General features: G+C 48.3%; 1 protein-coding gene across 3 annotated transcripts in view; it reads right to left on the bottom strand.

Annotated features, from left to right (window-relative positions):
• Window positions 1-9422, bottom strand: part of LOC134039843 (LHFPL tetraspan subfamily member 6 protein) — a 12901-nt gene extending 3479 nt beyond the window's left edge. Inside the window, exons 1-2 of one of the 3 annotated variants that reach the window (XM_062485961.1) lie at window positions 9063-9422; window positions 8013-8557 (exon numbers count right to left, since the gene is read on the bottom strand). In XM_062485961.1, the coding sequence (XP_062341945.1) occupies window positions 8013-8397 (385 nt within the window). In that variant the 5' untranslated portion in view covers window positions 8398-8557; window positions 9063-9422. The remainder of the gene's footprint in view (window positions 1-8012; window positions 8558-9062) is intronic. The other 2 variants (XM_062485960.1, XM_062485959.1) reach the window with 2 other exon arrangements.
• Window positions 9423-15208: the final 5786 nt, after the last annotated feature.

The raw sequence follows: 15208 nt of genomic DNA, 5'->3' as shown, positions 1-15208 counted from the left end.
GGGAGGAACATCGCTCAACAGAGAGCAGGCAGCTGGCCAACTGCATCCAGAGCATGTGTCTGAGTGTGTGTCTGTGTGCGTGCGTGCGTATCTGTGGTGATTCGTGGGCGAATGTCAGAGAGTGTGTGTGTGTGAGTGTTTGTATTTGAAGGCGAGCGTCAGCGAGTGTGTGTTCAAGCGTGCCCGTGAATGCATTTTAAAGCTGCACATGGTTGACAAAGGCAGGCTTCATGGGAATAACAATGGCAGATTGTTGCGAGGCACTGTTCCTGCCACACCACAGACGAAACGGTCTAGTTATCCAGTTACACTGAGGATGGATCTAGTTATACAGAGCTGCTCCGAGGAAGCCTCTCCTAGCTCATGCTCAGTTATCAAATCACCCATCAACATAGCCTTGGTGGATAGGGATCTGGCATTCAGGAGTTCAATATTGAAGTATGACGGCTTACACTGTAGCAGGCAAGGCTTAATGATAATAATAAGATTGTATTTTCTATTCATTGAACACTTAGGTTTATTATAACAGACTTTTGTTCTTGAGAAGTCTGCTACTCACACAGAGTTACACGGTTAAATCTGACAGTATGATACACATACTCTTTGTTCACATACTGGTACATTCATGCAACAGTATTAATTTAGCAGATGCTTTCAATCAAAGCAGGGATATTTGAACCTGCAACCTTTTAATCTGCAGTCAAATGCTGTAACCACTGAGTTATACCTATCCCCTTTCACCCAACCCCATTTCATCCACTCTGGTGGTACACCCAACACACATGGTACAACTGAGAAGTCTTTGTCACCAGCTAAGAACATAAGCTCAGAAACAGAACCACTGTAACCATGACTACCGCTGATAACAAGCTCAGATCCAGTGTAACAGAACTAAGAGAGCTGATTCAAGAGAGTGATCTAGAAACCTTGGTGGGCCAAGGTTATGGGTTCAGGTTCTGGGTGCTGGGTTCTGGACCGGGTAGAACCAAACCTTTGAAATATCCACTCCACAGAGATCTGTTTGTTCTGCTCCTTTCATTGACAGAGGAGCTCTGCTTGTGTTGACAGTGGAGCTCTGCTTGTGTTGACGACGCTCCCTGTGGGTGAATATCTCCCTCTTCACTGGGATGGAAAATGAATTGTAGCCTTTCATTCTGTTCAGTCCTCTCTTCTTCTTTAAAAACGGCCTGAGATGTTAACAATACAGACTTCTCTTGTGGACTCCAGGTGTGAAGATGTATTTCACAAAGCCCACAGTTTTAAAACTGCTTCAGCAGTTCCAACACCTACTGCTTTGACAGTTTCATACTGCTCAAACCCCAGTGGATCACATGCAGATTCCATATGTGGTAGTTCACATCATCCCTGCAGGCTGGAAGATATGTAAGGCAGAGCTTGCATAATTAACATTTGTAAATTGCCTCGTGACTTGCCTCCTCATTCTGTCCCTCATTTAAAAGCCACACTGGCAGTCTGGCTGGCTTCCCCGTCACTGACAACACGGCACACACGGGCCTGGTGCCTTTAACAAGCACAACCAGGTGGCTACTTTCTGGTAAACAGCTGGTTTGCGGAGTGTCGTTCTGACTGTGTGTAAAGGACAGGTGGGGTGGTGCCACCAGGGTGAAGCGGAAGGTGGAGGTGGTGGGTTGGTGTGGTGAGGTAGGGTGGTAGGCTGGTAGGGTGGGGGTGGGAATAGCGGTGGATGTTTCGCTGTTTTCCCCTCACCCTCATTCTCTACCTCCGTCAGCAGTCTTGGGATTCCTGCTGAACTCCAGACTTTCCTCACTCCCTCTCTAACTGCCACTGCCGTGACATTTCTCCCTAGCTAGTACCTACAAATTACAACCCAACATGGACTGCAACTGAATTAGTCAACATGTCACTCAAGAGTTCACTGCTCAGACAAGCTTCTTGTCACTCTACCTCCTTACAATATATAACTGCCTAATAACTGCCACCTGAACATTGTATAACTGCTAGCTGAACAAGTTATAGCCTATAACTGAACATTGTATAGCCTCTAACTGAACATGTTCTAACCTCTAACTGAACATGTTCTAACCTCTAACTGAACATGTTCTAAGGTCTAACTGAACATGTTCTAAGGTCTAACTGAACATGTTCTAACCTCCAACTGAACATGTTCTAACCTCCAACTGAACATGTTCTAAGGTCTAACTGAACATGTTCTAACCTCCAACTGAACATGTTCTAACCTCCAACTGAACATGTTCTAACCTCCAACTGAACATGTTCTAAGGTCTAACTGAACATGTTCTAAGGTCTAACTGGGCAGGCAGTGCGTCTCTGAGGGCTGTGGTGTCTCCTTCCCTCTCCCTCCACATTCTGACCACGACTCACATTATACTCAGGAATCAGAGCGAAACAGACGTCCTTCCCAGCAGCTTAGACACCGCTAGCTGGTCTCCGCTTTGCTGGTCTCTCTCTACTGGTCTATGATCCTCCACACAAGGTCAGAGGAGCAACACCAAGACCACTTCAGAACCAGGCAACTAGAGAGCCAGGACTATACTGCAGCACAGGGCTGAATGTAACTGTGTGTATTTGTGATTCAAACTGTTGACTAGCTACATTCTTCACTGCATGTTTTCACACAACACAATATAATCATGGTTTGGCGTCGCTATTGTGTTTACATTTCAGACTAATGGCTGGTCTGACCATTAATGCAGCCTTGGAATGAGGGTATTAGCATGTGTAAGATGCCGTCTGGGAACACCGCAGATTAACCAGAACCACAATAGAGCCTCGGAACTGTTCAGAATCAAAAGCTCCAACCAAGTCGCAGGCCATCTACAGTTAATGGAAGATCTTATCTCCAGATCAGTTTCTGCCCCCGCCTGAATGTAAAAAAAAAGCGATATTTCCGGGCCGGTTTTGTGTTGCAGCTTATCAGTTTTCCACACACACATGAATGCACCTGACAAAATCTAAGATGCGATCAGGAGAACGAGAGCAGCGCTGTGTTAGCAGAGAGAAACCAGGCCTAGGCAGTGAGGCGTGCAGTCTAAGGGTCTACACAGTCACTCTGCCAGGGAAAGTGTCTGGGCTTAATATTCTGGGATGGAGGATGGGGGGAGGGGGGTGGGGGGCAGGGGGACGGGGGACGGGGGCTGCTAGGGGGTTGTCCTCCAGCATTCTAAGTGAATTCCCAGCATTCTTCAGTCAGACACAGAGGCCCCCGAAACACTCCCTCAACCCTGCGAAGACCAGACGCCACAGCGCAAACACACGCTCACGCAAACACGCATACACACACAAGCACGCATTACACACACACGCACACATTACACACACAAGCACGCAATACACACACAAGCGCGCAATACACACACACGCACACATTACACACGCAAGCACGCAATACACACACAAGCGCGCAATACACACACACGCACACATTACACACACACATGCCTGCATGTATTACTCAAACATCCCTGCATAGGCTACAACACACACGCATATATCACACATACTCTGTCACATTCAACCACCCGACAAGGACACGTTAAGCTCAAGTTACCCCCAGGCTTCCGAGCACACAGTGACTTGATGAGTATATAGATGACAAATGGAGGTTATCTGATCTGAGGAGATTCCTCCCCTTCAGGCCCACACAGAGTAACAGTACAGCAGGGATACTGTACATTAGCTGCCTCCAAGTCTCCAGCTCCAGCAGCTGTCCTCTCCCTCAGCCTCTCTCTCTCTCCTTCTCTCCGTCTGCCTCTCTCTCTCCTTCTCTCCGTCTGCCTCTCTCTCTCCTTCTCTCCGTCTGCCTCTCTCTCTCCTTCTCTCCGTCTACCTCTCTCTCTCCCTCTCTCCCTCCCTCCTGTGACCTACCCGTCTCGGCCTGCCTCGCCCGGGTCACGGGGGGTCAGCTAAAACAGGCCGTCTCCATGCCGACGACCCCTCTCACCACCCACCCTGACCAGTCGAGAAGCTGACCACCACTCACACACACACGCGTACACATACGTGAAGGCTTCGTGGGGAGAGTTCACAGCCTAAATAAATACAGTCTGAATAATAAATCATCATATACTCGTTCAGTATTTAACGCTTTTATCTGTTTAGTTTTATCTGAACCGTGGCCTCTGGGGCTGCAGAAAAATGCTCTAACCACTGAGCTATAGCCATCCATAGCTTCCAGATCTATATTGAGCTCAGAGTAAGTGACTGTAATGTGGCCCCAGACCCCCGATGCTTGTCTCTCAGATGAATGATCCATGTTTAATCATTCAGCTGGCTGCCTCGTGGTGTGTTTGGTCCAGGGCCAGCTCCGAGCCCAGCACACACACACATCTGAATCATGCACACACACACAAATCTGAATCCAGCACAGGAGTCAGTTGGCTGAGCGGTGAGGGAGTCGGGCTGGTAATCCGAAGGTTGCCAGTTCGATTCCCGGTCATGCCAACTGACGTTGTGTCCTTGGGCAAGGCACTTCACCCTACTTGCCTCGGGGGACTGTCCCCTTACTGTAAGTCGCTCTGGATAAGAGCGTCTGCTAAATGACTAAATGTAAATGTAAGCACACACACATCTGAGTCAAGCACACACACACACACACATCGGAATCCAGCACACACACACACATCTGAGTCAAGCACACACACACACATCGGAATCCAGCACACACACACACATCTGAATCCAGCACACACACACACACACATCTGAGTCCAGTACACACACACACACACATCTGAATCCAGCACACACACATCTGAGTCCAGCACACACACACACATCTGAGTCCAGCACACACACACACACATCTGAATCCAGCGCACACACACACACACACATCTGAATCCAGCGCACACACACACACACACATCTGAATCCAGCACACACACACACACATTTGAATCCAGCACACACACACACATCTGAATCCAGCACACACACACACATCTGAGTCCAGTACACACACACACACATTGGAATCCAGCACACACACACATCTGAATCCAGCACACACACACACACATCTGAATCCAGCACACACACACACACATCTGAGTCTGGAGAGAGAAAGCCTGGTTTGTTGTTGCAGCGTCACACGTGAAAACGACTCCTGTTTTCTTTTGAAATCTGGGTGTTTTCACTGCTTGGAAAGCGTTGACCTCTGCCCTCCCTCCTGGCTCTTCTGGAGCACGCTGGGATGGCCAGAGATGAGCGCGGATGAACGGAGATGACCGGAGAAAGAAGAAAGGAGAGCCGTGAACCATCCTTCAGAGCAGCGGGGTTTGTACCTGAGCTGAAGCAGCATTTAACATCAAACAACAGAGCCAGTAATGAGGTAGAGCTCTAGTGTGAGCATGTCAGAGACACAGACTAGAGGGTGGCTGTTGTTACGTTGTTAGTGGTGGTGTGTGCGTGTGGGGGCGTGTGTATTAGTGGATGTAAGTATATGTGTGTGTGTGAGAGAGTAGGTGTGGGTGTTGGTGTGTGTGTATGGGTGTGGGTATAAGTGTATGTGTGTGCGTGTGTGCGCCTCACACCCTATGTGATTATCAGAGGCGGCAATCTATGGTGTGTCTGTGTGGGGTGTGGATGGGGGGGGGGGAGATCACCTGACAGGTGCTGTCTGGAGAGCACAGTGTGAACATAAAAGGGGGAGGGAGGGGGGAGGGAGGTAGGAGGGAAGGAGGGAAGGATGGAAGTAGGAGGGAAGGGGAGGGACAAGGGATATAGGGAGGGTGATGGGGGGAGGGAAGGAGGGAAGGGGGAGGGAGATTGGAGGGAGGAACTGAGGGAGAGACAGAAGGAGGAGGAGGAAGGGAGTCAATATTCCGCTACAGAAGGAGGATCGGATTATAAAGAGGGGGAGCGGGGGGGGGGGAGATTTCTTCCCATCGGGGGGGAAGGGGGAGCGGCCGTAGGAGAAGCACTAGATTCATGGAGAGCCAAGTTAAACCACAGACTGCAGGGAAGGGTTTGGATTCTCCGTTACATTCCAAGTCCTGTTGAGAAGGATTCATCTCCAGAGCCCTCCATCAGTCTGCAGGAGAGAGCGACTCAATAGAGCTCTGATACTCTATACTGCTACTCCTCCCTGTTCCACTTCCTGTCCCCCTTCCCTGTTCTCTCCTCCAGCTCTCCCTTTCTCTGCATGCCCACCCCTCCCCCAGCGGTGAAATACACAGCTATACATAAAGGCAGCAAGGCTGAAGAATGGGGCCCTGCATGGGAGAGGAGAAGAGAGGAGAAGAGAGGAGAGCCCATACGGCTGACATTACAAAAAAAACAGGCCACATCTATGAAACCACATCAGTAATGTAGTCTCAAGGGAATGGGACTGCCTCCAAGCTAATTGCTTTTCGCCAGCTTCTCACCATAGCTAGTTAATAGCCATAGTTAATATGCCTACATTTAATATCACCACATTTAATACCACCATAGTTAATACCACCAGAGCCACCACATTTAATTACACCAGATGACACCACCTTAGTTAATAGCTTCTCTCCAGGGGCCCCTGTACAGATACCATGAAACACAGGCATCCACGGCATGGTTCACAGAGGGTGGTAAAGCAAGCAGAACAAGGATACCAACCGGACCAGACCGAGGGATGAGGTTCTAACACCAGTTGACCAGCTCAGACCAGGGCTGTGGTTCTGAAGCACTGAACTACTTACTGTAACAAGCAACAAAGGGTGAAAGCCCCATTAGAGCATCAGACAGGAGCAGGTCTTGACAACTAGAACTAAAATACAGCACCTTGAGAGAGACAGCATCTCCTCCACTCTCCTCCCCTCCAACAGGAAGTGCTTTCCTCCAACAGGAAGTGCTCTCCTTCAACAGGAAGTGCTCCCCTCTCTTGAGTGTGGCCAACGGCACTCAGTCGAGGGCGCGGGCTAAACACGACGTTACGGAGCAGAGAAGAAGAACCTACCCCCCCCCCCTCCTATGAATAAGTGATTAGCTGTCGCTGCGTTGTCCAGGAGACCTAATGTCAGGAGACGTTTTATCATGCATGAAATGGGCTGGGCCTCCAGAGAGGCAGCCAAGCGGCGCAAGCCGAGCTAGAAGTCACACTTAATCAACCCCTGCTCATACAGCACAGCTCTCTAAGAGAGACCAGCGGTCAAAGTCATTCTAGAGGGGAGGGGGGTGAGGAGATAGTGAGGGGGGGAGTAGATAGTGAGGGGGGGAGGTCGAGGAGACATTTTAGAGAGGACAAGGGGGGACCGTGAGGGAGGGGGGAGGTAGAGGCTGAGAGAGAGAGGGGGGAGAGACCGTGAGGGGGGGACAGGGACGGGGGAGGGAGACTGTGCGGGGGGGCAGATAGGGGAACAATGTGAGTGGGAGGCGGAGGGGGGGCAGTGTAGAGAGGAGCGGGCAGGGGGGACAAAGAGAGGAGTGGCTGACTGTGCCATCTGATTTACAGATGCCTTCACTCCCCCTCCAGCGCTGACCTCCCGGAGCAGCTCTCTTAGAGGACACAGCAGCATGCTGACAAGGAGAACCACAGCGCCCCCTCTCCCTCGCCTCCCTCTCCCCCCCTCTCCCTCGCCTCCCTCTCCCTCGCCCCCCTCTCCCTTGCCCCCTCTCCCTTGCCCCTCTCTCCCTCGCCTCCCTCTCCCCCCCTCTCCCTCGCCTCCCTCTCCCCCCCTCTCCCTCGCCTCCCTCTCCCCCCCTCTCCCTCGCCTCCATCTCCCCCCCTCTCCCTCGCCTCCCTCTCCCTCGCCCCCCTCTCCCTCGCCCCCTCTCCCTTGCCCCCTCTCCCTTGCCCCTCTCTCCCTCGCCCTCTCCCCCCTCTCCCTCGCCCCCTCTCCCTCTCATCCAAGACAGGATTCCCCCAACCCCTCCATCCACCCACCCCTTTACCCCCTGTCCGCAGCAGGACTCCCCCCCCACCTTACCTCTTACCCAGGATAGGACTTGCTCACCACACCCACCCCTTTACCCCCTATCCCAGGTGGGACTCACCCCACGCTCCCCTCCCTCCTCCCCCTCTCATCCCAGGTACTCACCCCCTACGAACTGGATGCCTCCGGCCACGCGCCCCACGGTTCTGGAGATGAGCTCGGACACGCAGCAGCCCATGAGAGCGGTGAGCGCCACAAGCAGCAGCAAGCCGCAGCCCACCCCCGTCACCACCGTGCAGATCCTCCACTCCAGGCTCGGGATGCCCTGGAACGACGCGTAGCGGCCGCACTGCTCCAGCATCACCGTGGCGCCGCGCGCCTCGTCGCGCACTGGGTAGGAGCAGCGGCGGAAAGTTCCGAAGGAGACGGGCTTTCCCATCTGAGACCCTAGCAACCAGTAGGGCATGAAGAACCCGACGCAGGACGCGGCGGCGCACAGCAGCGAGAGAAGCGCCCATATGACACCCGCACACGTTAGGCTGGACGCCATCTCTCAAACGGCCTCTTGGATAATAATAACACTGACACTGATAGAATCGATTTCTTTGTAAATTCCACAAGGCGGATTTTCTGGTTTCTTATGTCCACATCTGGTGCTGAGAGTCCGGTTCTAGCACAGTTCCTCCCTGCTCTGCGTGGCGGCTTGACCCCTGAGGAGACGACAGGAAGAGTTGAATTTATGAGGTACCGACAAGCGTGACAACTGGACTGTCAGTGAAAACATGACGGGATAGTTGCCCAAGGAGAATTTCTAAGACAGGGCAAACACCAACATGAAAAATATGTTTGAAATTCAAAACTGTACGGATGGCATGTCGGAATGTTGGAATGTTTTAAATCATGATTTTTTTTACGATCAATACTTCACCAAATTTGACAATAAAGGTTTAAATATCCTACTGTCTGTATCATCAATAGGCTTAACTATACAGTGCACAAACAAAACACACAAATACACATTCATATAATATTTAGCCTATAATAATAAACAAAACAAAAAAAGGCGAAGCCTATAGTAGGCAATATTCCATTTGACCACCTCTCAAGTAACGAGCTATTTTTAGCACTGAATGCTCTGGCAACTATGGTCTACACAGGAACAGTTGTAAATTATTTTTAAGAGCCCCACACGAGGTTAAAATAGGTTAATCTTACATGTTTGTAGTTCCTCAATGTAACTTCAATACGCAGGTGAGATTACTGGGTTTCAAAGTTCAGTGTAGTTGAGAGGAAATTGGGGAAACAATACTTCCACAGACACGTCCCGTCGTCGGTACCGTATAACAGCTCCCGTAGCCTACCATTCAGCCCTCAACACACGAGAGTAACTCTTTTAATTCGACAGCGTGGTCCGGTTCACCGTGAAACAATTAGGTCCAAACTGCAACGCACATTCCTTCGAAATAGTGATGGGATGGAAAAATGCTGGGTGCGAAAAGGGACCTGAAAGCCGCAGATCTCCGCCCACTGGGTTGGTCTGTGTTGGCGGTTTTCTTCAAGTCGCTGTGATGACGGCTCCGCCCGCTTAAGCTTTCAGTACGCTTGTCAGCTGGTGGTCTCGCAGATAAATTTGCCTTTTAGCTATTTTCATTTGCATATGAAACCCAAAGTAAATCATTCGCTTAAGACAATGTAAATATTATTACATTACTTAGCCTACTACTTTTCACAAGCGACTTTCGCGAGTCCAGTTATGACTGATTAAATGATAATCATCTAGTGTAAATGACTGCCGCTATTGAACTAAAATAGCCTCATGCATTTTAAAATGAGGAATGTTAAGCCAAAGTTAAACGTGGACCAGTCTAGACACATTCATTACGTTTGTTTTCTCTCAATAAACTATTGAGTTATAAGCTACATAATCTGTTTTGGTTTTCCCAAATGTTTGACCCCCGCCAAGGTCAATATTTGTCCTGTGCTTAAGAGATACTAAAGGGACTAATTTAATTTTAATGAGCTTGAGGGAGAGGGTATATCTCAGTGGTCAGAGCTGCAAATCAAGAGGTCGGTTCAGGTTATGTTGCTCTGGTTAAATGTTCTAAGTAAAACACGCTATTCATCCTATGCTTTCTGACTCTGAACTTGGTCCAACGTTGACGCTTAATTGCATTAGCTGAGTCTTCGAGGAAATATGTATTCATCCCACATAAGTGACACACGCGTGCAGTAGCAGCGACACCGAGAAAACTTGAATACTGATAGGCCTGCGATAACATGCCAACACTGCCACATGCAGGACTCGAACCGAGGATCGTGCGTCGTGCCATACACTCAGGCCTGCATACACTGCCACTGCACCACACACATTCGATATAGTCCTCTCCTGATTTAAAGAAGTCACATTATACCTTCCAAACGAAGATAAACTGGTTCTCAAGGATTTTATAATGAGAACGTAATTGACTGATAAAAGCTGTTCCTGCGGTCTTTAACAACTCCCTCAACCTCTATCAACGCTCGAAGCTTTGACGCCTCTTATGCAATTAGATAATTACAGGAGGGGAGGGGAATGATTTGGTCGCCAGCTGTACTAGGATCCTTGTGGATGTAAGTTCTGATATTTTTAAAATTCCCTCTGACACCAGTTTAATTTCATTTTTAAAGATCAAGTTGCATCAGAAACTTTTTCAGGATTTTACTGAGAGTTACAAAGTTCATCCTGACAACTTGGTGTTGAAACTAAGTCTCAAGAGACATGACAAAACACTATAAAGAGTGAAATGAAATGTGTGTGCCTGTGTGTCTCCCTGTGTGTGTTTGTGCGTGCAAGTGTGTGTGTCGGACTACATGGTTGACTGTCTTCCCTGGCTCACTAATTTGACTCAGGGAGAACTGAGTTTTCTACCATGTAAAACAGACTGTGTCCAACAGATTGTTTAGGACAGATTGTGTAGGACAGATTGTGTAGGACAGATTGTGTAGGACAGATTGTTTAGGACAGATTGTGTAGGACAGATTGTGTAGGACAGTTTGAGTGAGACAGAGTATATAAGACAGTCATGTGTAGGACCCATCATGGAGGATAGATTTGGTATGACAGACCAGCCTCCCTGACTAGCCTCCCTGACCAGCCTCCCTGACCAGCCTCCCTGACCAGCCTCCATGACTAGCCTCCCTGACCAGCCTCCCTGACCAGCCTCTCTGACCAGCCTCCATGACCAGCCTCTCTGACTAGCCTCTCTGACTAGCCTCCCTGACCAGCCTCCCTGACTAGCCTCCCGGACCAGCCTCCCTGACCAGCCTCCCTGACCAGCCTCTCTGACCAGCCTCCCTGACTAGCCTCCCTGACATCACTATTGTTATGTGATTGCGTGTAGTTTATTCTTTTTGAGAGGCGGAGGCTGTCTTCGTGTCTGAGAGGGGGTGGAGATGGTGGAGAGGGAGAGTTTGTTCCTCTCCAATATGTGTACAAGCCTGCCCTGGGGGGGGGGGGGGGGGGGGGGGGCGGGTGGTGAGCAGGGAGAATCTGAGACTTCAGGAAGCAGCTGGATTCAGTCCCCCACTGGTTCCTTCTCCTAGCATCACAGCCTCAACAAACTAACCCAATATGGGACATTACAACATCCCCACACTACAACAAACCAGGAAACAAGCCTGACAACAAACACATATTTCGTTTCTGTGGATCAGAGACCTACTTTAGACCCACGGATGCACTGAAGATCTGAGCATCATGTAAGGGACATGGTGATTGGACTTTATCTATGCCTCATGTAACGAACATGGAGATTGGACAGGAGCGCCTATGGCTAAAGGACCTCTGTAGGACAAGTTCAATCACGCCTTTGAGCCAATCCCAGCACACCTTTGATGATCAGCATGTTCCCCGTGATTAAGACAACAGTCAGAGGGACGGCCAGGTTGTGGCAGACCAAGGTGCTGCGTAATGAGAGCCCTGAGGATGACAGGCGAGGGGCTGTTATCACACAGACACATCAGCAGACATGTTTACTGGCCCTTTGTTCACAGCTTTTGTTCAACCTTGAAATGGTCTCAATCTACCCAGTTTATTGGATTTTATGCAATCATGGACTTACTATGTACAAGACCACTGTGTGTGTTTGTGTGTTAGTGTGTGTGTGTGTATGTGCAAGACAGTCTATATATTTACATTGTTGTATATTTTTGTTAGTGTGTATGTGGGTCTGTGTGTGTTTGTCTGTGTACATGTGTGTCGGTGTGTGTGTGTGTGTGCATCAAAACCCTTTGGTTTCATCACCAATGCATTCTCTGACCAGTTTGGCCATCTGGTGGTTGACAAGAAAATAACATCATCAAAGTAGCCTACAAACACAAAAGCTTTACGTAATCACTGTGGTAAACAATCAAGTCATAAACTGTATCAATAATAACCATAGTGATGAGTGATGTGTTCAAAGATATGTAATACACTCTGTATTACTGAAGACCAGTCTTAACCACTGTACTTCACACTAGAACAGGATTTTACTTAACTATGACACATCTTCAAAATCTCAGTGTACTTTAAGAGACAAGCGCATAGTAGTATTTATAGACTACAGTAGTGTCTTGAAGGCCACTGTAGAAGGCTATTTGTAGTCGTACATTTTGTAGACCATCAGAGAAGCACACCATATTATCCCTGTATCTGTCGCCGGGGCCACATAAAACGGTTTCCTTCATTTGCTGTGTTCTATGGTCTGTGGTCTATTGAATAAACCACGGAGGTTTCATTCACTGAACATCCTACCTGACAGGGATGGCCCACTTTTGACTCCCTCATAACCATCGCCTCAGTTTAAAGTCTTTTTTTCACACCGCCTTTCAATGTGACGGCTGTTACCATGACAACGTTCTGCCCCGATGAAGTTATGGACTTTCACACCCGCGGCGGGGTTGCTTTTGGGGCCGCAGTGTCCAGAGGTGTCGTACGCAGACGCAGTAACAGATCTGCTGAGACTCCAGCCTAAAGACATCCTCCTCCTAACTCATTCAGAGTTCATATCAGAGCACACCACAAACAGTGCTCAGAACCTTTACCTCACGTCGCAGGATGTGTTTTGCGTCCTGTAGAGGCCGCTGTTGGCCACATGATGAAGCAGGCTGTTGCTAACTGCAAGGAGAACTGGAGAAGGCAGTCTGTTACTCTCAACTGGAGAAGTTCATAGCAGTTCACGTCCTTCTGAAACACCAACTGTCAACACAACACTCCGTTTTATTAAAGATCTCTGACGGAGTGGCTGGCCACCTCGAAGCAGACAGACCATTTACAGCCGAGACAGTGGGACGTCATACACCGACGTGTGAATTACATGGTGTTTAGAAGGACTTCAACCAAACTATATTTTTGGGGTAAACATTTGGACAATGTACTGTGAGCCATGCCACAAGAGCAGAAAAAGTCGTCAAGAGACTTGAAAGTGGTCAAAGCTGAAAAAGTGTTAATTTATCCCTCTCTCTTGTTCAAACCCTGCCATCTTCTGCTTTCCTATTGAGATCAGGTTTTTTGTCTCTCCCCCAAAAGATCTGTTTTTCCTTTTCTTTTTCCTAATAGTATTGGTACATCTCTTCTCTTTTCAGACAGTGAAATGAGATGTGGGCCCCTGGTTGGAGGAGCAGCTCTGAGCGTTCCCCCACATAAACTCAGACAATGCTGCCTTCATGGGTCTGAAGCTACAGGCACGACATGCTATTTAATTGGCAAAGAAATGTCTGCCAGAGATACTTACATACAGCACGCCATCTAGAATATGTATGACAAAATCTATGGATGTGTTTGTCGTGTAATTTTTCATACTATAAAAATACATTTGCTTGAGGAGGTAGGCCTACATGTGCCTATTTATAAACCTTTTTCTTTCTTTTTTTCTACCCGGGAGAGAAAATATGGAGTAGACGAGAAGGGGGGTGGCACTGGGAGCAACAGCAAGATCTCACACATTTCATCACGGGACTGTTTATAGACAGAGATGGTTTTACGTCTTACATTTTGCCCCTAACCTACATTGAACATTACAGCACAACTCTGGGTCAGATCTGAATCAAAGGGGTAATAAATGTATCACCCAGTTTTTTTTTGGCGTGTTTTAAAAAAAGAAGTTTTATGGAGAACATGAAGTTCTCAGTGTTACTTTGTAGTCTTCAAACAACAACAGAGGCAGTGGTAAAAACGGATGTCTGACATGGCTGGTTCCCATTATGCATTAGCTGTATGTTAGTGGTAGTATTTGTAGTTCTGTTTTGGGGTATGGTAATGTCTGACAGGACCAATGCGTAGCTGTGGGGGGTCAACGGCCACCCAACTAAGAATCTTGGCCACCCCACTGGCCCCCACACTTGTCCACTCAGTTTCACGAAGTTTTACAGTTTTACATGTCCACCCCATGAACATATTTCTGGCTACATCACTGAGGGCCACCTTCGTGGACCGGACCAAAACAAAGTCCAGGAAACAAAGCAATCTGTTGAGCAGTCACAACCACCAAAAAATACGAATTAGAGAAATCCTGTTTCTTTCACCATCAAGCCCTGCATTTAATTTCCTATTAAGCTCCATCTATAATTTACTCTCAAACGGTGTTTAAATATATCTGCGTAATGGCTCCCGGACAGGAAGCCTTTCAAAGCAGTTATTTCCGCTTACTGAGGTTACATCCAGCCATCCTGGGTCTTTCTCTGGTGTTCAGACTACCTGGACTGTGTGTTCATTTACGCCTGTCTCTAACTATAGCATAGAGCTGTATTCATGCAGGCCCATTTGGTCCCTGTAACACAGTAGGCCTGTATATCCTTACTGCCTGCCTGGAAACGCAGCACAGGGTTGCTGAGTAGTCTTAGCATTCTGAGATGTCCTCGAAAATATAGGGCACTTTAGCACTTTTTCTTTATATTGTTGTTGTTCGATGTCAGAGTATGACCCAAGGCCACACAGGATGCAGTGTGTCAGACAGGTGGTTGTTGAGGTAGGGTACTATAGTTAAGTAATTGCCTGTGTGTTGAGAGGTTGTTGTTGTTGCACCTTTATTTCTTTAAGATCACCGTGCCTGGTTGCTGATATGTGGCTATTTTGCGACTTGTCCAGTAAATACACACTGTTTCTTGACTCTTACCACAGAAATACAGTTTTACAGATTTTCTGCTTTTCTGCAACCCTGTTTATGTGGCAGTAAAATTCTACGATTACTGACAATCCTTCACTGCACGCAGTGACAAAGCCTGAGGATAAAGCGATCATTAGAGAGAGAGAGAGAGAAAATGTATGATAAATAAGATTTAATAGAGAGATGCATTAAAGCTAATGTAATTAGGCGCCTGGGTAATGAAATAAAGACGATTTT

Source organism: Osmerus eperlanus, chromosome 19 (genome assembly GCF_963692335.1).
Source record: "Osmerus eperlanus chromosome 19, fOsmEpe2.1, whole genome shotgun sequence".
Classification (NCBI taxonomy): Eukaryota; Metazoa; Chordata; class Actinopteri; order Osmeriformes; family Osmeridae; genus Osmerus; species Osmerus eperlanus.
This window is presented reverse-complemented; position numbering and strand designations above follow the sequence as displayed.